Source organism: Rhinopithecus bieti, unplaced genomic scaffold, assembly GCF_001698545.2.
Source record: "Rhinopithecus bieti isolate Rb0 unplaced genomic scaffold, ASM169854v2 scaffold_865, whole genome shotgun sequence".
Classification (NCBI taxonomy): domain Eukaryota; kingdom Metazoa; phylum Chordata; class Mammalia; order Primates; family Cercopithecidae; genus Rhinopithecus; species Rhinopithecus bieti.
In genome coordinates this window covers 1,118,688-1,142,089 of record NW_016803288.1, presented here as the reverse complement: position 1 = coordinate 1,142,089, position 23,402 = coordinate 1,118,688, and the positions used below count along the sequence as shown (strand labels likewise).

Below are 23,402 nucleotides of genomic sequence, written 5' to 3'. Positions count from 1 at the left end.
GAAAGTATGACACAGATCCTCATGGAGAATGACTAGCACAGTGCCCGGCGTGTCAGGGAGGGTAAACAATTTTGTACCCTTTTGCTCTTTTGTTCTTATAACTAGACACTGCATTCAAGTGAGAAAAGTATTGCAGGCAAATATCACTGTTTTTGCTTAGTAAAATGTAAAATGTCAATGATTAAGATTGACTTGAAGGTGGCTTTGTTGATGTCAATACAAAGAGGAATTTTCTTGCCGTTTCCTAAGTCATAGGCTCAGAAGGTAATCAGCTCTTCATCGAGAAGAGTGTTTGAGAAGATTCTCATTCTGTCTCACAAAGCTATTGCTAAGGAAATTATAACCATGTGTGGAAGGTGGAATTCAATGCCTCTATGACTCTCTCCATCTCTAAATATCTATTTTATTGTTTTGTTTACCATCAAAACTTTTTCCAAAACAAGCAAATAGGAAATACATATTCCCTATGCAAGAAAAGGAGTGCTAGGTTATTACTAGATAATTTGAACTCATGTTCCTACATAATATTAGATTATTAGGGTAGAGTTACATAATGTGTGCAGCATACACATTGTTGTCTGCTGGGGAGCATCACAACACCGTCTGCTCTAATACTCCTAGAGTATATGGCGTTAAGTTTAATCTTGGTGATAAAACTGCCTCATAAAACTCTATAGGTAGCAACTTAAATGTCCAACACCAAGGGCAAGATAAAATAAACTGCCAAATAAAATACAGGTTTGCCATGCTTGATCTAAATCCCTTGGGGCCAGGAATTCAGAATATTGTGGATTTTAGAAAAGTAACACAGTGCACGTGCTGTACACTATGTAATATTCCCAGTAAAGACTGGAACAACCTCTGGTTATTAAACACGCTAATATTTCCGTAGTGAAACATGTGATAGTCGGATTAATTGGGATAAATGAAGAACATACATTACCTCGTTGCACATCAGGTTTTGCTGTCAAATTGGCTACAAAAACCTTTCAGTATTTCAAAGCCTTTTGACTTTGAAATTGTGGAGAAGGGGTGGTAAACCTTATTTAAGTCATAGCTTCAAAACACCATGATTTTAAAGAAAATTTAATTGTGTAGGGCAATGCTCAGAAAAGGAAACATGGTTGTTAAATGAATGACTTAAAACAATGAGTTTTAAAAGTAGATTTTCTAAAATTTTAAGATATTACACATAGATACAGAAAAATAAACTAAGACAACTGTAGCAAGTTAGTGCTGGGTGCTAGGATAATTGATAATTTTCATTTTCTTCTCTGTACTTTTGTATGCTTTCTGAAATTTCCATCAATACTGGGGCTAATTTCAGCAATGAACAAAACAAGCTTAATAATTGTTTAAGCTTTATTTCAAAGTGGACACTCTGCAGACCCTTGCTCTCTGATCTATCCCCAATCTGGGATGTGCAAGAGTGACTTTCACCCAAATTCCCGAAAGAGCCTGGGTGGCCAGTGCAGGGCACTGGCTTACTGGAAAGAGCCCAGAAGCAATCACTCAGGTGACTTTGTCTCTTCCAAAGCACTCAGAACCACAGCGTCAAGGTTCTTATCAGTCCTGTCCAGAATGATGAAGAGGTACTGGAAACCAAACCCCAAGATGCCCTTATCTAGCCCCAGTGGTGTAATGGGGCCGCTGGTGGGTCTGTGTGCTCTTCTCTAATAGCACCAAGGAATGAGGCTTTCTGCAGTTTAATGGATTGCTGGGGAAGCTGCAAGTTTTGTTGCAGGGAAAGTCGATGAAAAATAACCTGCTAATTTCGGAAGCAATTTAGAATCATGACATCAGGATCCCTTCTTAGTACTTGTGGAGTTTTCCCATCACTCTCTATGTAACACTGAAAGAGTTCTCTTTACATACGGCAAATGCTCTTTGAGGGTAGGGGCTAGATCTTATTCATCTTTATAAATGAGGTGTGTGAAATATATACTCAATAAATAAATGCTTTTGACTGAACTGATACAATCAAATACAAATATGTGTGCATATGCTTGTATTGTGTGTCTGCATACATATACATACATATATACCCACAGGTTCACATGTGCATGCACGTGTACATATATAATATATATTTCTATATCATCCATTCATCTATACTTATTAATTTATTCATTATAAAAGTGCTTAATGAGAGATACTTCTATGGTTTAAATGTTTGTGAAACCCTTAAATTCATATGTTGAAAGCTAATCACCAAGGTAATAGTATTAAAAGGTGGGGCCTTTGGGGGGTGATTAGGCTAAGAGGGCAAAACTCCCATGAAATGAGATTAGCACCGTTATAAAAGAGTCTCACACACGTTTCTTGCCTTTACTATGTGAAGACACAGCAAGCTGACATCTATGAACCAGGAAGCACTCTCACCAGACACTAAATGTGCTAGCCCCATGTTCTTGGATTTCCCAGCTCCCAGAACTGTGAGAAATAAATTTTTGTTGTTTCTGAGTTACCCAGTCTGAACTATTTTGTTGTAGCAGCCTGAGAAGACTAAGACAGATGGTAAGGAATTAGTTGTCGTTACAAAGTCTGCTTAGGATTCCTGGTTATAGAATTGTAAGAAATTCCAGATTATAGAATTGTGAGACATTATTCCACAAAAGTGGCTGTAGATTACACTTATTGAGCATTAACAAAAAAAAAAAAAAAAAAAAAAAGAAAAAGAAAAAAAGACTGATGTCCAACATATTCTGGTTTCTTTGCTTTGGGGAAGGACACTGAAAATTGCCTTTGTTTAAAGCCTCCCTGATGATTCTAACACTCCTTCAGGTTTAAAATCTACTACCTTGAATTGACTGGGTTAATAATTTTGACAGAGGAAGTGAGTACTACCCCACAAGGCTCAGCAAAAGAAAAACCTCTGTGTGCGTGGTGATGGGGGGCACACATTTCCAAACTACACTCACACCCAACCTGACATGTGGCTGCCTTCTCTGAATCATGCTTTGGCGACTACTGTAGATAAGTTCTCAAGTGTGCCGGGAAGGATACGGTGTTGGGAACTCCTGTTCTAGTTCAGCACTTCTCAGGCTTTAATGTGTCCAGGAATCAACGGAGGACCTTGTAAAAGTATGGATTCCGGGCTGGGCTGTAGCAGCTGGGACTCTGCATTTCTAGCAAGCTCCCTGGTAATGCTGACACTGCTGCTATGCAGCCTGCACTTAGATCAACAGCATCTCCCAGCTCAGGACACCCTGGACAGGAAACCTGAAGGTGGAGAATAAAACGTGGAGTGTCCTAGGGCATCTTACCTTTCATTTGTGTGGTGCCAGTGTATGCATTTCTCTTTAAAGTGTAATAGCACTGGTTGGGGGGGGGTTCTAATTTTAATATTTCCTTTTCATTTTGGGACAGGCCAGCAGTAATCCCATATGGATTGACTGGTTTGAGGGTGCACAAGAGGAAGGAGTGAAGAAGAGACTGGGACTAGGGGAGGAAAAGGATGCTCTGAGCGTTGGGAAAGAAGAAGAGTTATTCTTCACGGCAGGCTCCTCATGTTGAGGTGTCAGATAGTCAAGTGCGTAAGCTCCACGTGGACGCATCCTAATGGAAGGAAGCTAATGTTTGTGAAGCGGCGACGGTTTGGCTGTCCTCTGGTCTACGCATTGCCAGCTTCAAATCTAAGGTGACTGTAAAGCTGCAACCACACAGCTTCCCTTTGGAAAGCTTGGTAAGAAGCCATCTTCAACAGAGACCAACTCCCTGGCTGAAAAACAAAGCCGCTGAAAGTCCTCATAAAAGGGGAAAACCTCTCTTGCAGAAGAGGCCTTTGGCATAGGGTGAAATCATTAAAAGACATAGGGCCAGGTGCGGTGGCTCACGCCTGTAATCCCATCACTGTAGGAGGCCGAGGCGGGTGGATCATGAGGTCAGGAGATTGAGCCCATCCTGGCTAACATGGTGAAACCCTGTTTCTACTAAAAATACAAAAATTAGCCAGGCATAATGGTAGGTACCTGTAATTCCAGTTACTCGGGAGACTGAGGTAGGAGAATCACTTGAACCAGGGAGTCGGAGGTTGCAGTGAGCTTAGATTGTGCCACTGCACTCCAGCCTGGTGACAGAGCAAGACTCTGTCTCAAAAAAAAAAAAAGAAAAAAAAAAAAAGGCATAGAAGCAGAGACTGAAGGGGTGGAAATCTCAGCTACAAAGCCAAGCAGACGCTCATAGCAAACATTGCCAGACATTTCAGAACCATCCCACATTGCTCCTGAAGAGCAGAGTGAGTGTGAAGATAAAGGCTGCTGCCGTGGACTGAATGGTGGCCCTACAACACACCCACATCTGCATCCCCATCGCTTGTGAATGTGACCCTGTTTGGGAAAAGCATCTTTGCAGATGTAGTTAAGGATCTTGATAAGAAATCATTCTGACTATCCAGGTGACCCCTAAATCCAATGACAAATATCTTCACATCAGACAGCCAGAGGGAGGTTTGAGGTGAGAAGAAGAATAGAAAATATGGCCAGAGAGGAGACGGTCATGTGAAATGGAGGCAGACAGGGGAGTGATGCAGCCACGGGCAAGGAAAGTCAGGAGCCTCTGAGGTGAACGAGACCAGGAAGGATTCTTCCCTTGAGCCTTTGGAGGAAGAAAGGCCCTGATGACTCCTTAATTTTGAATTTCTGGCTCCCAGAACTGTCAGTAACTAGATTCCCAGTGTTTTAAGCCGTGCAGGTGGTGGTAATTTGTTAGACAGCCCAGGACACTAATACACCTGCTGTGCTGTTTATGCCATCAGCACAAACCTCCAATTCGTCTATCCTACAGTGAAACTGCCGTTTGCCACGTTTATCCCCAATGCTAATTAGGGTCTGAGAGTTCATCCCCTTTGTGGTGCGACCACAGGTTAACCCGGTCACCTGGATTGACATTAGCCCTGACTCCCTTACTGGTGCCTTCTCCATTTCTCATAGCCGAGGGAATAAAGGAAGGAGCACTGAACTGGGAGTCAGACAGACTTGAATTCCAGCTCCACCTTCATCTCAGTGCTCTGAGCCATCTCAGACAAGTCATTTAGATGAAGAAGTTAATCTTCCAGGAAGCTAGTAATACCTACCACTCAGTCCTGCTTCAAGGATCCAGGAGTAAAAGGAGGTCACAACTCCTGGCAAGAAGGGATGCTTGATGAGCTTAATTCGCACTCGGGTGAGGAGCCCATCTCTGGACTATGTGCCAGGGAGCTCCTGCTGTGCTTTGCATGGCAAGAGGAAGAGCAGAAGCTCCAGCCTTCCCATTCCATGGGCTTGGCTGTGAGTCAGGTCACTCCACCTGGACACCTGTGGGCATCCATGGGTAGCTGAGATTATCGGGGCTGTCACAGCATCTGCTGCTCTCTCTGTCTCTTGGACCAGAGCTCTCCAGCCAGTGCCCACCTGCGAGGTACAGCCATTGCTGTCCCCTAGCCTCCCTCTAGGATCAGGACATCCACCCAGAAACCAGGCAGTCCTCCTCCCTGAGTCAATTCTGCTTTTCAGAGGGTTGAGGAACTTCTTGCATATCCAGAGGATAAGGGTATCATCATTCTCCAGTATCATACAGATGTAAAATGACAGGGCAAGGGATTTAAAGTAGGTCTGGTCTGCCTGACCTTGAAACTCCTGCTCTTTCTAATACAATCACTGCTTTTCACACCAATGAGGAATAAGAAAACTACCTTTCTGATTGGCAAAATAAAGCAAATAAATAGATAAGGAGATTAATTTTAAAACTGGTCCACCAAACTTTGCCAATTTCAAGGTTTTTCTTTCACTGTAAATATTTCTTAACGTTTGAGTCCTTCTGGGTTTTTTTTTCTTTTTTTTTATCAGGCACAAATTTCGGTGTCTCAGACTGACCACACCACTTACTCTGGGTGTCCACAAAGAGAAAGTTGGACTCCAGGCTTTCTCCTGTGGGAAAAAGCGCACAAACCACTGTCCTTTTACTTATTCCTTCACACCCATGGGTGGAAACTGACTGGGTGCCCTTCGAGCATCATGGTGCTGGGATATCTTGTCCCTGCCCCACCACACACCCATGCTGGGTGAGAGCAAGTGCTCCATCCATGAGAAAATCCTGCTACTGGAAAGAGGAGTTTTCTGAACACCAAAGCGCACAGTCCCAGCCATGGCCTCTCAGGAAATCCCCTTTCCACGGGTGGCCACATTGGCATCATTTCTTAGTTCATCTTCCAGAAAACGCCTCCTGTCCCCACTACGAAAAGGGAATTGGGACTCACAGTGATCCCGTGGTACTTACTGCCTGTTCATCGTTCTTGGCACCCGGCAGATAAGAGGGATCTTCAATTCAGCCTGTGGAAACAAAAGCAAACTCGTTACTGGAACTTCCACATCATGTTTTAATTCTGGGGAACAAGCCACTGTTGCTTCTTGTTAAAATCAGATACAGGTGCTGGTTTAGAGGAAATGGGAGAAAGAGAATCAATCCAGGTCAAGAATTGGCTTATTTCTGGAACGCAGTGGGGGAGGGGATTTCTTTCTCTGACAGGCTGTCCTCTTTCTGTCAGCATTCATCCCATCTGCCCCCGGGAGCTGAGCAAAGATAAACTGAGCCTGGTTTTCCCTGGCGTGCAATTGTGTGCTCCCCCTGGGCACCGAGGGCGCATCAGCCAGGCTCGGCTGGCTCTGCTCCGAGCCAGAGTGTGCAGAAGGGGTGCTTTTCGTTTCCAAGTGTGGCTTTACCATAAAATATTTATTGAAAGTTACAGTTCTATATCACTTTGCGAGAATGCAGCATTTTATTTGAGCCTTGTATTCACCCACCTAGGAAAGATTATTAATGTTATTTACCATATAAATTAGCAGCAGAGACCCTGGGAGTATTCAGTAAGGGCTTCGTATCAATGACCTCATGTAATCTACTCAAAGGCCCTGGGAGGTGTAAAGGATATCAGCTGAGGTTCCAGCAAGAAACAGATGGCACTCTCAAATTGGGTAATTTGAGAACAGCTTAATAAAGAGGCCATTTAAAAGGTGTTGGCAGGGTAGAAGGAATCCACAGAAGACAGTGAAGTATCTGGGGGTGGTAATAAAAGGGGGCTGTCACATGCCTGGGCTTGGAGGGGTTTGGGGACCAGGTAGGCACTGGGACACAGAGACAGGGCTCTCTTTCTGGGTTGCGGGAAGAGGAGCTGTGGCTTTCCTCCTGCAGGGAGGGAGCTGTGGTGGGTGGAATGAAAATCCCCACCTCACGCTGCTTCTGCCCTGGATCTCCTGATGCCATTTCCCATTGGCCAAACTCAACAGGAAGCCAAGAGCGAGGAGCTATTAATATGGTTTAATATCCATCAGCTTCCCTGGGCTCCCAAATGAGGGGAGTAGGGTAGAAAGTGGGTTTCACAGTTAGTGAATGAGACCCAGGAAGATTTAATTATGTGACTAAGAATACCCAGCTGCAATAAGAGCCAAGGTCCTGAGACCCAGAAATTTCCATTTCCTAACCTGTCAGCCTATGGCACCCCACTGAGCCTTAGGCATTTTTAGTATATTCTGCCATCCACCTATCCATTCATTCATTCATCCATCTGGGAAACTACCATTTACTGAAAATTTACTTTGTGCAAATATTGTGCCCAGTGAGACACAGTCCCTGCCCTTCAGCCACTTTTAAAACTAAGTATAGTACAGTTTCTGCATCCCTTCATGACATCCTCCTGTTATTAAAATGTTTTGCAAAAAACAGTTAATTGTAAAACAAAACATAACAAATCCTAACTCTATCTTGGAGAGCCAGCCGGAGTAATCTTCATAGAGGAGACAATATCTGAGCTTTGTCTTGCCAGGTAAGTCTAGGTCTTTTGGGCTCAAAATTAAGGAAGGTGATCCAAGCAAATGGAGCTTCATGTGCAAAGGTGTGAAGATGTTACAATGCATATCGTGCCAGAGTGACTTTGCACATTTTGGTGAAACTAAAAGGGTCGGTAGCTGGGATGCTGGTAGTACATGAAAAATAATGAGGGAAGGTCCCTTGGATTGAGATGATCAAGGATCATGCACACTAAGGGATGGGATTTGAAATTAAACTGTGTGATCTTCAACCTTTACTGGCAACCCATACTAAAGAACTTCAACTAAGCTCTATGACCTCTGATACCCTGTGTATTTTCCTCTGCCCTCACCCCCTTGCCTCATCTCCTCGTCTTATGTTGTAGGTCAATATTGACAGCAGGGAAAGGGGAGGCAGCTGTTAGCCTTTCATTCACTGATGGCCCACTATGGCAGTGTGTAGAGTGCCTAGCCTCATTTGGAAGTCATTTTCATCATGGCGGTGGGAAAGAGGACTTGAACTTTCATCAGTGTCATGCAAAGAATGTACATCAAATACTGGAAGGGTCCTGGACCGGAAGTTGAGAGACCTCTGTTCAGTTCCAGTGCTGTCATTAACTAGCTGTGTGGCCTTGAAGGAATATTTGGTCCCTCCTAGTTTATAAATAGTAGTATCAATATATTTCTTTTACATCACGTCTGAAGTGTGAAATAAACTGAGGCATGTGAAAATGTCTTACAAACTATGAAATGTTATGAAATACGGATATGCAATTACTTGTATAACAAAGCAGAGTTTGCAAGGTGCTTTAGCATGTCATGTTATATTTGGGTATGTGGGGATATTGTTGCCAATTTTTGAATATTAATACTTACAGAGATTAAATTACTTGATTACAGTCATAGGACAAATCCATCCCCCATCCCTTAAAAGTATCTACCTCTTAATGATAGCTGCTTATACAGCTACTTCATTCTTCTGAATGCATTAAGTAGCATTGAAATGGGAGAAAATAAACCAATCTTTATGGACGGCTCCCTGTGTGCCTGGATCTTGGCCAGTTCTTGTGTACAGAGTAAGGGGACAACAGATGCAGGACAGTTCCCTGCAAGGCTTATTGCCTCAAATCAGAGGTCTGGCAAGGTGGCCAGGGAAGCTGCTTTCCAGCCCCACCCTGCCATGCACCGTGCAGCTTTGAGTAAGGCATTGGAGCTTTCTGGGCTTTTGTTTCTTCACCTGAAAAATGAGCAGCTTGGGCCAAATAGGTCTTTTTCAGCTCAGAGAAATGGAAATAGTTTCATTAAAAAAATTACAATCCATCAATATTTGGTGGCAAAAATGGTTTCAAAAGTTAAGAGTATGTCATTACATTTCTTATAGTTTATTGTCTTCTCCAATAGAGCTCTGTGCAGAGCCAAATTGCAGGGGATTCTGCCAAATTGTAACACATAGGATAGCAGGGATGGAAACGGGAGGGATCAGGCAGGAATCCTTAATTTTTGCCTTATATGTATATTATTTGATCAGTAATATCAGTGCTTATTAGACTTGTATTTTAAAATTTGAATAAAAGTTAAAAATATTCTAGTAGTAGCTTTTGAGAGATGCAAGCACTTTATTGTATAAGAAGAGTTTAAAAATATTATAGAGAGAGCCCAAATTCTTCTGACATTTTAAAAAGCAGAATTTGAGGCCAGATGCAGTGGCTCATGCTTGTAATCCCAGCACTTTGGGAGGCTGAGGACAGTAGATCACCTAAGGCCAGGAGTTTGAGGCCACCCTGGCCAACATGGTGAAACCCGTCTCTACTAAAAATACAAAAACCGAGCCGGGTGTGATGGTGGGCGCCTATAATCCCAGCTACTCGGGAGACAGAGGCAGGAGAATTGCTTGAGCCAGGGAGGCGGAGGCTGCAGTGAGCCAAGATTGCACCACTGCACTCCAACCTGGGCAACAAGGGTGAAACTCCATCTCAAAAAAAAAAAAAAAAAAAAAGCAGAATTTGAGGTTTTAGCGACCCTCACCAGAGACCGAGTTGGCCACAAAGTATCATCAGCAAGACGAAAGGGATGGCATTCTACAGGGTAAACAGCTGTGCTCTACTCAGAATGGCTGACGTATTGAAAGCACCACACTCTGACCCGATCTTAGCCATTGTGTAAAGGATGTGGTGAGTCAGTCAGAAAGAGTCTTATGTCCACTGGCTTTTTGAAGGTAATATATTGTAGAGAGTACAAGCCCCTTCCCTTCCTCATGTGTGCGTTTTGAAAGACAAGGGAGTGAATACAGATCACTTGTTATATATCCTCCATCTCCCGACCTCAGTAACCTCACAGGGTCTGTATTATGACCCTCATTTCATACCAAATCAAACATGTTTTAGTTATAAAGGAAATAGTGTATACCGTGGTCCATTTCCAAGACAAAGTGCCTTGAATCAGCTTAGGTCAGCAAACTACAGAAGAAACAGCTTGCCCCCACCTTACTTGCCCTCACCCGAACTAAAGAAGTTTAGTCTAAGATAAAGGTTTACTAGTATGCAAAATAGCTTGCTCTGTCTGTTCTTATTAGCCTACCCAGCTACTTAGGTCATAAGCCAAATACTTAAAGAGCAGCTGAACTAACTAAGATTGCAATGCATTGTGGGCTGTGACAAAATGCAGCAAGACAACCCTAAAAAAGCCACCTAAAGCGCCTGCCTAACAATCAATAGGCAACGTCAGGGAAGATTGTGACCCCATAGCACTCAGCCTGTGAGGAACTGGGGGAGGGACCTGCATATTATGGGATAAATGGTTTGTTGAAACTGTTCTGGGTGTGAGTGCATGCCAGACACTGGATCTTGTAAGACCACCATTAAAAGTCTCACTTTTGCTGTTCTCCGGATCTCTGAGTCCATTCTTTGGGTTTGGACAGGTGAGTTTGTTTCTCGCAGTTATGCTTTGGGACAACTGTTTAACCATTCTGAGCCTCCGTGTGCTTATCCGTAAAATGGGGGTAACACAACAGCTACCTTTAGGGCTCTTATGAGGATTACATGAAAAAATACCATATCTAAGACATGGGGGAAATAGTGATTAATATGAGTCTGAACTTGAATAGTAATTAAATGCCTTACATCACTTTAAGTGCCTTAAAGTGGCACTGGATTTAGTTAGAAATGAAAGATGCTTAGGTAAGCATCTTGAGGTAAGTATCTGCTAATAACCACTGATGTAATCATAGAATCTCGTACCTGCTTATGCTTTGGAATTACCTGGAAACCTTAAAAAATATAACGTCCCAGAAAGTTTTATTCAGTTGTTCTAGGGAAAAGCCCAGGTATGGACATTGTCTAAATGTCCCAGGTATTTTAACAGGCAGGGAGGCAGAAGGGAGGCAGAAAGGAGGGTCATTCTATTCCCGTCTCCATCTGGCCAGCACCACTCACTGGCAGCTTGTCACTGAACACACCGATTTTTCTCATTCTTACGGAAAGCACCAAATAATCACATGTTCATTCTCCTTGCTGTTCCAGAGGCATCTTAAACAGACATTTAGGAACTGGCACTGCTTGTAAATAATCCTCTATATACTTAGAGTTATTTCTGAGTCAATTTTTAGTGGAATGTTTAACAAAAACCTACCACATCCAAAGATTTTAACAATTTGATCATGGAAAAGGTTTCTAATCATGTCAAGCATCCATTTCCCTCTCAGGTCTTATTTATAGGCAGTGAAGAAGTAAAGTCCAGGCTCTTGCAATTGTACAGGGTAGAGTTTACTACCATATCTGCAACCATTTATGAGGTTTTACTATGTGCCAGTCCCATTCCAGATCCTAGGAATTAGAGAGCATAGAGCATAAAGTGTTATGGGAACACAGGGAAAAATATGTCCTGGAGGTATCTACGCAGCTTTCTGGGGAACAGGTTCTTACCCAGCTTTGCCACAACTCCCCTTAGAAGTATCCCCAACTCCCTTTCTCTTGCCTGATTGCCCTGGATAGAACTTCCAACACTATGTTGAATAGGACAGATGTCCATCAATGGTAGACTGGATTAAGAAACTATGGTACATGTACACCATGGAATACTATGCAGCCATAAAAAGGATGAGTTCATGTCCTTTGCAGGGACATGGATGAAGCTGGAAACCATCATTCTCTATCACAAACTATCACAAGGACAGAAAACCAAACACTGCATGTTCTCACTCATAGGTGGTAGTTGAACAATGAGAACACATGGACACAGGGTGGGGAACATTACATACTGGGGCCTGTTAGGGGTTCGGAGGGCTGGCAGTAGGACAGTATTAGGAGAAATACCTAGTGTAAATGACGAGTTGATGGGTGCAGCAAACCAATCTGGCACATGTATACATATGTAACAAACCTGCACGTTGTGCACATGTACCCTAGAACTTAAAGTATAATAATAATAATAAAAGAAGTAACCGCAACTCCCACATGGGCTATGATAATGGAAGGGGAAGCAGGACTTGTGGGCTGTGGAGTGTCAGTCTTGCAGGTCTTTCTCCAAGGAGTCTTACTTCAAGATCTGACCCAGATCAAAGAGTATACAACATCTTCTTGCCTTGATTCGGAGACCTTGAGAAGCTGGAATGCCCCAGAAATGGAGCACATCTCATGGTGTTTGTGCATTCACTTTCTATAGGAATTATTTCAGTTTCTATTCCTGGTTAGTCACAGAAATAAAGCCCATGCATAGTTCTCTCGGGCAAAGAGAAGTGACACTGAGGTGTCATCTGTCAGTTCTGCCTGTGGAACCCGGAGTCACAGCAGGGCACTTGGCATGGGGATATTAATAGGTCCAGAGTCAACTCTGCTGTGGGGAAGCTGAAAGAAGCTCTGAAGGTCTCAAGAGGAGACCACACCCTACCTTCAGGGACTCACTGTCAGGGAGGGACCAGGCAGAAGGAGCCATGTTGGGTGGAGCAGTGTGGAGGTACAAAGGAGCCCAGGGTCCTCTGGGAGTCCACAAGGAGAGGCTGCCTGTTTTAATGATGCCAGTTTATTTCTCCAACAAGAAAAAACACCACTGTTCTAAGTGCTAGATGCCAATGCAAATCTAATTGCAAACGTTAACATGGGTAATAAAATTGCCCGAGTGTATACCAGGGCCTAAAGCCTAGGCAAAAGAGCCAGAATATGCTCATAATGAATTTACTTTGGGTTGGAACTCTGTGCTTTCATTTCATTAATACAGTTCCCATATAATTTATAAACCCTGACCTGGAACTCTTTGGGGATCCAAAATGAACCCCAGTTTGAGAAACAGTGTGTGTTGTCTCCCTATGGGGCTCACACTAACCTCCTCCAGGTATAAAGGGGACCATGTCAAAGAGAGGTGCACAGGGTGGCTCACATCCTGAGTAGAGAGACCCCTGCCTCAACCATCTGTTTGGACCAAACAACCCCATGACTTTGGAGCAAATGGTCTCAATGATTATATTTGATTAGCTCATTAAGTAATTTGTGGTTTGAAAATGTTTTCTAAAGATAATGGATTTGATTTCATTGTTCAACTCCCACTTATGAGTGAGAACATGTGGTGTTTAGTTTTCTGTTCCTGTGTTAGTTTGCTAAGAAGGATGGCCTCCAGCTTTATCCATGTTCATGTCCATGAGAATACATGGACACAGGGAGGGGAACATCACACACTGGGGACTGTTGGGGGGTTTGGGGCAAGGGGAGGGAGAGCATTAGGACAAATACCTAATTAGGACAAAGCATGCGGGGCTTAAAACTTAGATGATGAGTTAATGGGTGTAGCAAACCACCATGGCACATGTATACCTATGTAACAAGCCTGCAGGCTCTGCACATGTATCCCAGAACTTAAAGCATGAAAAAAAGATAATGGATTTGAGGGTTAAAGAATCACACCTATATTTTAGAAAACTGGAATAAAGAAAACAGCATTCTGCAGATGAAAGTGTCCATAAGATTTCCGAAGAACATACATTCGATTTGGGCATTAAAACCAGGATGTCTGCTTCTGAGCTCAGAACCCACCTGGGGTCTGAGTGAATGTTTTAAGAAGCAGAGGCTTGTTTTATAAATAGGCTGGATTTTTCACGTGTGTCTTAATCCAAAAATAATTAATACCCTTATGGTATCACAAGCAGTTTAAACAATTGGAAACATGTAACGCAACAAATCGCTTTTCCTTGTTATCCTTGAGAACTCTTGTTATCCACTGGGAATTAACCAGTACTACCAAACTGAGCTTGCAAAGAGACATTTACCATAAATATTGCTGCTGCGTTTCACCTGATCCAAAATTAATATTTCATGAAGAAAAAAATGCTTTTAGGGTAAAGAAATTGTTTTGCTCCCCAACATTCGTTACTTATTCCTAGAAGATAATTCTTATAAAAATACTGGCCTCTGTTTATTTTAAAGCTTAGGAAACATCACTCTAGTAATATCCACAGCATACCTTCTGGATATAGGAAATGACCAAAAGCAAACTGTGAATGGCTAAAGAAAAGCTTTGAATGAATCAGGAAGGTAGGAGGTAGCTGTGCAGTTAAAACTGGGTCAAGGATCAACAGTAAGGTCTATATTAAGGCTTAAGGCTTTTTTTCTCATTAAAACAGGAAAAAAGGAAAAGAGTATCAAACCCACACAATACACATCTGACTTTTTCTGCGGAACCACATCACACATATCCAAAATGGTTAATGATTTTTGGAATTGAGAAAGGGAGCAACGTGTGTATATTTGGAGAAGAGAGCCAGAAGTGTGTGTGTGTGTTTGCACACACATGTAGGAGCTTTGAGTAAACATGTCAAAATCAAGATTTCTCAGATACAGATGATACTAATTTGGTTACAATTCAGAGTTATATATATTTCTTTAATTTTCATATCAAAAATGAGAAAGTTACATTTTAGAGATGTTCATACTTAGAGGAAAATATATGCTGATTGGATTTCTAATTCTATACCCCAGTCAGGTCAATCAGCTCAATTTAATTAAATATAACATTTAATTTTATTGGATTTCCATTGAGTGGAGGCATGTGAAGTCAAATGGATTGTTATTATAGATTTCTTTTTTTTTTTTTTTCCGAGGGGTAGGAGAGAGTGCTTTCCTAGTTTTTCTGCTATTACATATGGCATATTTTTATAAGATTTTGCAACTGTCTTGGTAATGAGTAACTTCCCTTAAGTATCTCAAGGCAATGTGACTGCGCGTTCATTTTTTATTTTAAATGATTTTGAAAACACTCTTAATGAACTGATGCAATCTATAGTTTCTGAATTTATTATTCCTGTTGAGTTTTGTTTTCAAAACCATTTCCTTTTTTCTCTTCAGCTGCCTGATTCTGCAGAAAGGGTTTCCTTCCTTTAGTGGTAAGATTCTTTCTCTCCTTTTATTTCATTTTGTGGTGAGTAGATCCTTTATCCTTTCTCTTGTTCATTTAGCTTTCTCATGTTCCTTTCCTGCCTCTATCCTTCATTTTTCTTCCTTCTCCTCCTCCTTCTCTTTTCTTTGGATCTTCCTTCTCTCTGCTCTTATTATTAAAATGATTTTTACTGTTCACATAAAACAAGACTGTAGAAAAATAGTCTCCAAGTTTGCCAAAATCCTAACAGATATTTTATTCTATTATTATTAAGTTTACCTCTGTCTCACCCCCTTTTCTTTTTTTTGACTTTCATAAATGATAGCAGAACCACACTGATTAGGGGTAGGCACTTCTAGGCCTGGATTAAATCAGAACATACCCAACTGTGATTATTTCTCCATTGATTGATTGATGCATTGAGATGGTGCTGAAGGCAAACTTCAGAGGACAAAAAGTATAAGAAAATAAACTAAGATTTAGGAATTGCTATATATTTACCACAATTTACAGGCTGGCCCTGCGGTGAAGATAGGGGTAAAGATAGATCCAGTAAACCCCACCATTGCCATGAACATCTAAAGGCCAATGGCAAAAGCACTCTAATTTTTTTCAACTGTCATTTATTAAGCACCTGGTGTATGCTGGTGATTTTCTGAGGAGCTGTTTCATGATCAGGAGAGCCTGAAAAATTTTTGAGGGAAATTTAAAATCCAAAGGAGAAACACAAAAGCCTAGGTAGTCTAAACAAGACTGGAAAAGAGTAATACAACTTATAGTAGTAGTAATACGGTTTAGCTTTCTGTCCTCACCTAAATCTCATCTCGATTTGTAATCCTAGGTGCCGAGGGAGGGAGGAGGTGATTGGATCATGGGAGTTGTTTCCCCCTATGATGTTCTCATGATAGTGAGTGAATTCTCATGAGATCTGATGGTTTTATAAGGGAGTTTTCCATGGTCTTGCTCACTCTTCTCTCTCTTGCTGTCTTGTGAAGAAGGTGCCTGCTTCCCCTTCTGCCAGGATTGTACGTTTCCTGGGGCTTCCCCAGCCATATGGAAATGTGAGTCAATTAAACCTCTTTCAGTCATAAATTACTCAATCTCAGAGACGTTCTTTACAGCAGTGTGAAAATGGACTAATACAAATAGTAATAATAATAATAATAATAATAATAATACCATTTACTGCTTACCAGAACCATATGTAGGGTATTTTGTTCAATTTGGTTTCTGTTATACAGCAACAATCCAAATGACCTAGATTTTTCAACATTGAACAATCATGTCATTCTGTGCAAGAGACTTCTCCTGAGCCAAGCCTGTCCAGTGAACAAATGCACAGTGTGGATCCAGATGAGATCATCATTTCATCTGTAACTTCAAGTACATTTAGAACCTAACCCCTGAATTAAACTTCCCTTTGCATAATTAACTCTCTCTTTTTCTCTTCTTTTATTCAGGATCACTTATCTAGCAAGATGGGAGACAAGTCTTTCAGCCTAGGTATGCTGAATTATACAGTGAATTCTACAACTTGAGTCTCAGTTTCTGTAATCTGAAAGATGAAGCTATGAGTGCTCATCCTTCTTTGCTCATAGGATCATTCTGAAGACCAAATGCGATGATGAAAGTGAAAGCACTCTGTAAAGTATAAACTGCTGTGCAAGAATAGTTCCTCAGATAATTACTGAGTAATTTCTATGTATCAGTGCTGTGAAAAACTCTGAGGATTTGAAATTGACTAGGAAGGTATTCCAAAAGAATTTCTATCATTTTTCATTAAATCTTAATATTTCCAGAGGATTAGTACATTTAAGGAATTGTAAGACACCCAAGACTTTGATAGATGAATGATAAAAAATAAATAAGGATATGCTGAAATTAGTTTTCTGCAGAAATCACCTTAAAGTAGAACTTCTTCAGGTCAAATATCTTAAAAAGGGACAAAAGGCCAAGAATCTAAGGAAGGTTTGTTTAAATGTAAAATAAACTCATAATAATAATGCTAACAATGATGATAATAGCCACTACCATTTACTTTGTATTTAATAATTGCTAGACACCATGATATGCATTTTTATGTACTGAATCTCATTTCTCACCACAAATTCGAGCAGTAGATATTTTCATTCCATTTTATAAAGGATAAACAGAGGTTCTGAGGAGTTAAGTAACTTGCCTAAAACTGTATTGCTAGGAAGTAACTGATTCAAACCCATGATATCCACGTCTCAATGAATGGATGGCGTGGTGTAGTGAAAACAGCATGTAGCAGAAGTAGGAGTTTGGGATGCAGACAGTGTGGAGGTGTCCTGTGTAAAGTGCCCAGACAGATAAAACTGATCGGGAGATACCTAGACTTGCCCATGAGTGAGGATGTCCTGATGTATAAACATCTGCAGGTAGCCATGGGGCAGACTGACTTTGCAGGTGCCTGTCAAGGCATCAGACCTCCCATAGCTCAGCAAATGCAGCTATTGAAATTACACAGTTCTGACTTTGTGCTCACCAAGCTACTGCCCAATAGCAATTTAGTTTCCGGTGTACATTTGTCTCCTGGGAGGGAATATGCTAGTCATCTGAACTTATAATTTGAGCACACTTGAACAAAATCACCAAAGATGGATGGATTGGCCAGAGTACCAGAGTGGACTGACCTCCTGAGCTCCATCAACTCTGTGTGCCTTGGATTCAATTAGCTTTCTGGGTCTTCAAAACTGATGGTGAAATGTGGTTCTTGGGCCCTCCACAAAAATTCAGCCCTCTCAGAGTTTGGGCCTAGGCTATTAGTCAGCCCTCATCTTTATCTTACACAAAATTGAACACAGAACCTACCATAGTTAAAGATTATCACCCAAACACATGGATATTAATTTTTCATGTTGCATGTAGACCTTTTGGCTTATCTTAGTTCACATGACAAACCATAATACCATTTAAACACTACCAAAATAGGATTTTGATTCTCATGTATAAGTGTATAGGAAGCAGTGTTTCAATTAGTATCACCAATGAAATTTAAAAGAAACAACTAAAATACATATTTTGCTAATGCTTGTGGTGTATCTGGGAGTTCCTTAAATGCTGTTGGCTAGTTTGGAAGACAGTGATGGATGCCCTGATCATGAACCTGGGCACATCAGCAGGGCACTGATGGAGCACCATGCCAAGAGCAGGAGCTTGGGGCTCAGGTGGACCTGGGTCTCATTTCTGGCATATCCTCCTATTCATTGCATGAAATGGAGCCTGCCTGAACTTCAGAATCCACTTTTGTTAAGAATTAAGGACACCTACTAAAAAAGTGATAAATGATGAGCGTTTTTTGTCTATCAGCAGCACTTCTGTGGTAACCTGTAAGTTCTTGCTCTTTCGAAGACATGATTAGAATTAAGCAGAATAATCACAATAATGATTCCCACGTATTCTGCCCACAAGAGTAACAAAAAATAAATAATAAACACAAAAAGTGGTCCTATGATAGCTCTATTCCACAATTCTGTTTGTGTGTTTGTGGTGAGGGTGGCAGGGGAGGGGGAAAGGCGTTATTTTTACTGCTTATATCTAACCTGATGCTTCTCAGTTTTATTGGTAACATCGGTGAATGTTTGGTTTAATTTGTTAAAAAATCATAAATATAATTTAAATTCAGGTACTTATCTCTCTGGTTAATAATTTAGCCCCTTTGAACATTTTATGTCTCTTTGTCATGCTGGAAGGGTAGGTACAGTCTGGAAGAACTCTGCAGAACTCAAGTCTTGGCAGATGTTGGCAGTAGCTTATGATAGTGGATATAACTGCTTCATGTACGAGGATTCAAAAAAGGATGCTTCTAGATCGCCCTCTACTACTCTTCATGTGACCATTTAGCCAGTTCCTGGCTGTCTCTTCTGTGTCAGACACTGTGTGCACATTTGCTCTCACTCTAGAAGCAACACACAAAATGTATTCTTCCACCCAGTTTCAAATTACACAACACCAACAACAGCTAACTGAAGATCAGAGAGATTAAGCTACTTACCTAAAGACAAACAGTGAAGTCACACACCAAAGATCAGAGAGATTAAGCTACTTACCTAAAGACAAACAGTGAAGTCACACACCAGATTCACATCCATTTTTGACGATATCAAAGCCCTGTTTCCTTCCATTTCACCAAGTTGTCCTTCCTCATCTTTTCTAAGCCCCAGTTTCACCTTTTAAATGCACTAATATGTGCTCTGCCTATGTCATTAAGTGGTTAAGATCATTCAGGAAGAAACTATGTATTCAAAGGCCTAGATTACATAAGGCTGTGCAACTGTGGAATATTACCACTTTCTAATGAGATTATTAAAATACAATATTTGTAAACTTATGTGTATTAATCAATTCCGTAATGATTGTGGTCATATTTTATGAATAAAATCAGAGCTGATTTGGAGTGAAGAAAGGAAAGCAGTGGAGAAAGAAGCCAACACTTATTGAATACCTGCTAAGTGTTAAGAATGCACCATATTTCATGTAATATAAATATTATATTATTGAGGCTAAATAATTGTCAATACAAGTCTTATGAGATCTTACTCTATTAAAAAGAGGCAGGAATTGAGGGTCAGATATGAAGCCACATCCCTTATCCAAATGGCAGAGTCAGGATCCTCACCATTTTGGTCAGACATCAAATCCTACGAACTTTCTAAGACAGCACCTGACTTGTGGCAAAGTGATCAAGAAACAGAATCCCCTGGTGTTCAGGCCAGAGCTGGCCAGATGGTACAGAAGATTATAAGCATTGGTTTTCAAATGGTCTGACCTATAGAAACATCTGAGAGGGCTTGTTGGGAATAGGAAAGAAATACTACCATTTAGATGGTTGGTGTCAGAGACTACACAGGAGTGAGTTTAGAGATGAGCTCTGTGAAACTGCAAACCAACACTGTTCACCATTCTGATCAGTTAGTCAGGAAAATCAGTTTCCTTTTGAATTCTGTTACTGATATTAGTGACTGAACAACCTTGCACATATTACTTTGAGAGCTCAAGTTCTTCACCTGTAAACCAGGGAAAGTAATAGCCAACTCTCCAGACCAGCAGGAGCTGAAGGTAAGTAAATGCCGGTTGCCATTCCTACTTCTCTAGGGCATATTGTATCTTAAGCTTCTCAGGATTTCTGAAGCTCTGTCATTTCTCCTGTAGGCCTTCAATTAACCAGGTCTACCATTGTCTTCTTGATATTTGAAATGATTATTCCTGGTGGTTTGGGAAGCCCCTGGAAATCCAAAGAACAACACTATTGAGGAGCTGTGCCACAGTATAGACAAAGAGAGACAGCCAGAGAAACAGCCAGGTAGGTAAGTAATAGACAAGTAATACTCACAACAGAGAAGTCAAATAAGTAAGACTGGTGTAAAGTAATAAAAACAGTATTGATAAAAAGTTCAGACATATCAACACCTTTTAAAATCAAAGTATCCATATTTTGATGATAGTTATTTTCTTTTCTGTCTCACTGCAGTTTGTTTGCTTTATCCAAGAAAAACCCAGTAGAGATGACTCCTGGCACTTTTCAAGGTAAGAATTTAACCCCAACTTTAACCTCACTTTTGAGCTCCTTACTTTTGTGAGTGGAAGGATGTCTGCTTGATTCCAAAGTCTAAGTCTCCTCTACACCAAAGCAGAAAGAAAATCGTATTACTTTAGGAAATGTTAAAAATATATTTCCACAGGGCTCCAGGAGTTAACTTCTACTTTGAATGACCTACTTTGAATGGAGGCTTTCTTTCTAGGGGGCTTACTTAATGAAAGTCAGCCAGGAAAGCCAACCATGGGGCCTGGTCTTTGGATTTCAGTTGCAAACAGTCAGGGAGTCCAAGCTCCAGGAAAAGAAGATTGAAAACATTTAGTCTTTTAATTTTCTGTGGGTAGGTATCCTGATTCCTTCTCCCAAAAGAATGAAAGGATCTTTAACAATTGAGTTAAGGGCTTTCTTCTTGCCCCTTGATGCTATATAGAAGGCCCTGACTTCCACGTTAGAAACACATTTTTCCTTGCTGCTCAGGTCTTTCCTAATGATCATTTATGACAAGGACATGACCATGAGATGATCACTCAGAAGAGATGGCCTAATGAGTTTACCTGAACAGCGTGGAGAGCACCAAGGGATCTGGGCTGAGGTGTCCGTCTCTTGTGAGGAGGGGCGGTAGCACAGAGACCTTGGGGTGCTGGAAATCAGTAAGGCGGTGGGTTGAATTCTTCTCAATGCTAAGCAGTACCCCTCAGCTGAAAACCTCCTGATAGGTATGTTTTAGGCTTGGTTTCCTGTGAAATGCAGCCACAGACCTGAGAGGTCTGACCTGAGGGCTGGCAGGACTTCCTCTTCTTAGGCTGGAGTGCAATACGTGAAACTTTCAGAGTCTGAAATCTTCCAACCCAAAGGGTGTGTTTAAAGACACACAGTGTCCTTATGTGGCACTTCATAGTTACCAGAACACAATAAAAGGAACTGCTGGGCAACACTCAAGCATGGAAGGTGGGTTTTGTGAGTCTTATTTTGTGAGTCTTACTTTACATGCATAGTGGACATTATCTGTCTTGTAGCTTAATTTTGCAATGGCTTCCTGAGACCTCCCCCCAGACACAAGGACCAGGTGTTGTGGAGAGAACCTGGGAACTAAAGGATAAATGCCTGCCTCTTATTCTTGCTGTGTTAATTATTAGCTATGGGATCTTGGACACTTTGAAGTTTATTTCTCAAGTAGTTTGAGTGATAATAATATTTGTTTTTTAGAGACTTTTTAAAAAAATGAGGGATAATTGAGGATATTTCCTTCATTGAGGAAATGATATTTCCTCAGTTGTGATGGAAGGATAGTAACATTTATATTTTAGAAATATTTTAATAAATAAACAAAATATTGTAAATAAAGGCATGCAACAATGTTTAGGCACATATTAGCTGTTTAATATATTTTCTTTCTGCCTTAATCTTGGTCCATTTAAGCTGATCTAGCCGAGTGCCTGTTTACCATTCTGGGGATGTGACATTCTAGTTTTATATAAATTAATGTTGAATTCCATAACAAACTCCAATGTTATTTACAGTAAATTCAAAGGTAAAAGTTTGTATTTTCTTGGGTAAATAACTCTGGTTTTGACTTAACAGACACCCCAAGGAAAACACGAAAATAAGCACTCTTTGAATGCTAATTATGAGTCAGTTACATTGCTAAGCAACTTGCAAGCATTATCTTCCCTAATCTTACTAATAACCGTGTAAGGAACATATTTTAAATCCCATTTTGTAATTGTGAAAACTGAAGACTAGGGACACTTAAGTAGTTTAACCACTTTATTAATTAGCTTTTGCTGCATTAGGAGCTTAAAGCAGTAACCACTTTATTTAGTTCATAATTGTGTGCGTCACTTGCTCACTTCTTTTGGTCTGCACCTGTATTAATTGTTAGGGTTTTCATAACAAAGGACTGAGCCCTGAGTGACAAACAAAACAGAAGATTGAATTGTGTTGTCTAATAGTCTGGCCTCTGGAAGTCTGAGATCAAGGTGTCGACCAGTTTGGATCCTCCTGTGGGCCATGAGGAGAGGATCTGTTCCAGGCCTTTAACCCTGGCTTGTGGGTGTCTTTGTATCCTTGTTTTTGTGTTTACGTGGCATTCTCCCTGTGTTTGTGTCCAAATTTTCCCTTCTTAGCAGGACAGCAGTCACAGTGAATGCTGGCTCACCCTAATTACCCAATTTTAACTTTATTACCTCTTTAAAGACCCTGTCTCCAAGTCAGAAGGCTTTCTGAGGTATTGAGGGGTTAGGACTTTAACAAATGAATTTTAGCAGGGACGTATTTGACCCATAACAAGATCTGATCATCTGGTCTGTGCTAGTGGTTGAGGCTGTTGGATGATCTACGATTATCACATTCATACATGTGTTGGTTGACAATCACGTCAGCCAGGTGCCTCTGTTCTCCTCTGCATATCTAACAGGCCAGCTTGGCCCATTTACATGGTGAGTTTGGGGCTCCAAGGGCAGTGGGAGAGGGGAAGCCCCAGCCACCAGCCTTTTCCAGGCCTTTGCTTGCATCCTAGTTGCCATGGTCCCATTGGCCAAAGCAAGTCACATGGCCAAGTTCAGAGCGAATGTGGGAGAAGATTATTCAAGGGGTGAATGAAGAAAAGTGAATTATTGTGGTATTTATTGGCAAATAATCTAAAATCCATGTTCACATCCAATTGGTGGCCAGACTGCAATAAAAACCCAAGTCTAATGATA

The 23,402-nt window shown here is 41.1% G+C and overlaps 1 protein-coding gene across 2 annotated transcripts in view; it reads right to left on the bottom strand.

The window, feature by feature from the left end:
* The window catches only part of CLNK (cytokine dependent hematopoietic cell linker), a 245,145-nt gene that overhangs the window by 173,127 nt on the left and 48,616 nt on the right, over window positions 1–23,402 (bottom strand). The window contains exons 1-2 of one of the 2 annotated variants that reach the window (XM_017871967.1): window positions 21,255–21,452; window positions 6,256–6,308 (exon numbers count right to left, since the gene is read on the bottom strand). In XM_017871967.1, coding sequence (XP_017727456.1) covers window positions 6,256–6,266 — 11 coding nt within the window. In that variant the 5' untranslated portion in view covers window positions 6,267–6,308; window positions 21,255–21,452. Of the gene's footprint in view, window positions 1–6,255; window positions 6,309–21,254; window positions 21,453–23,402 lie in introns of those variants that run through there. The other variant, XM_017871957.1, reaches the window with a different exon arrangement.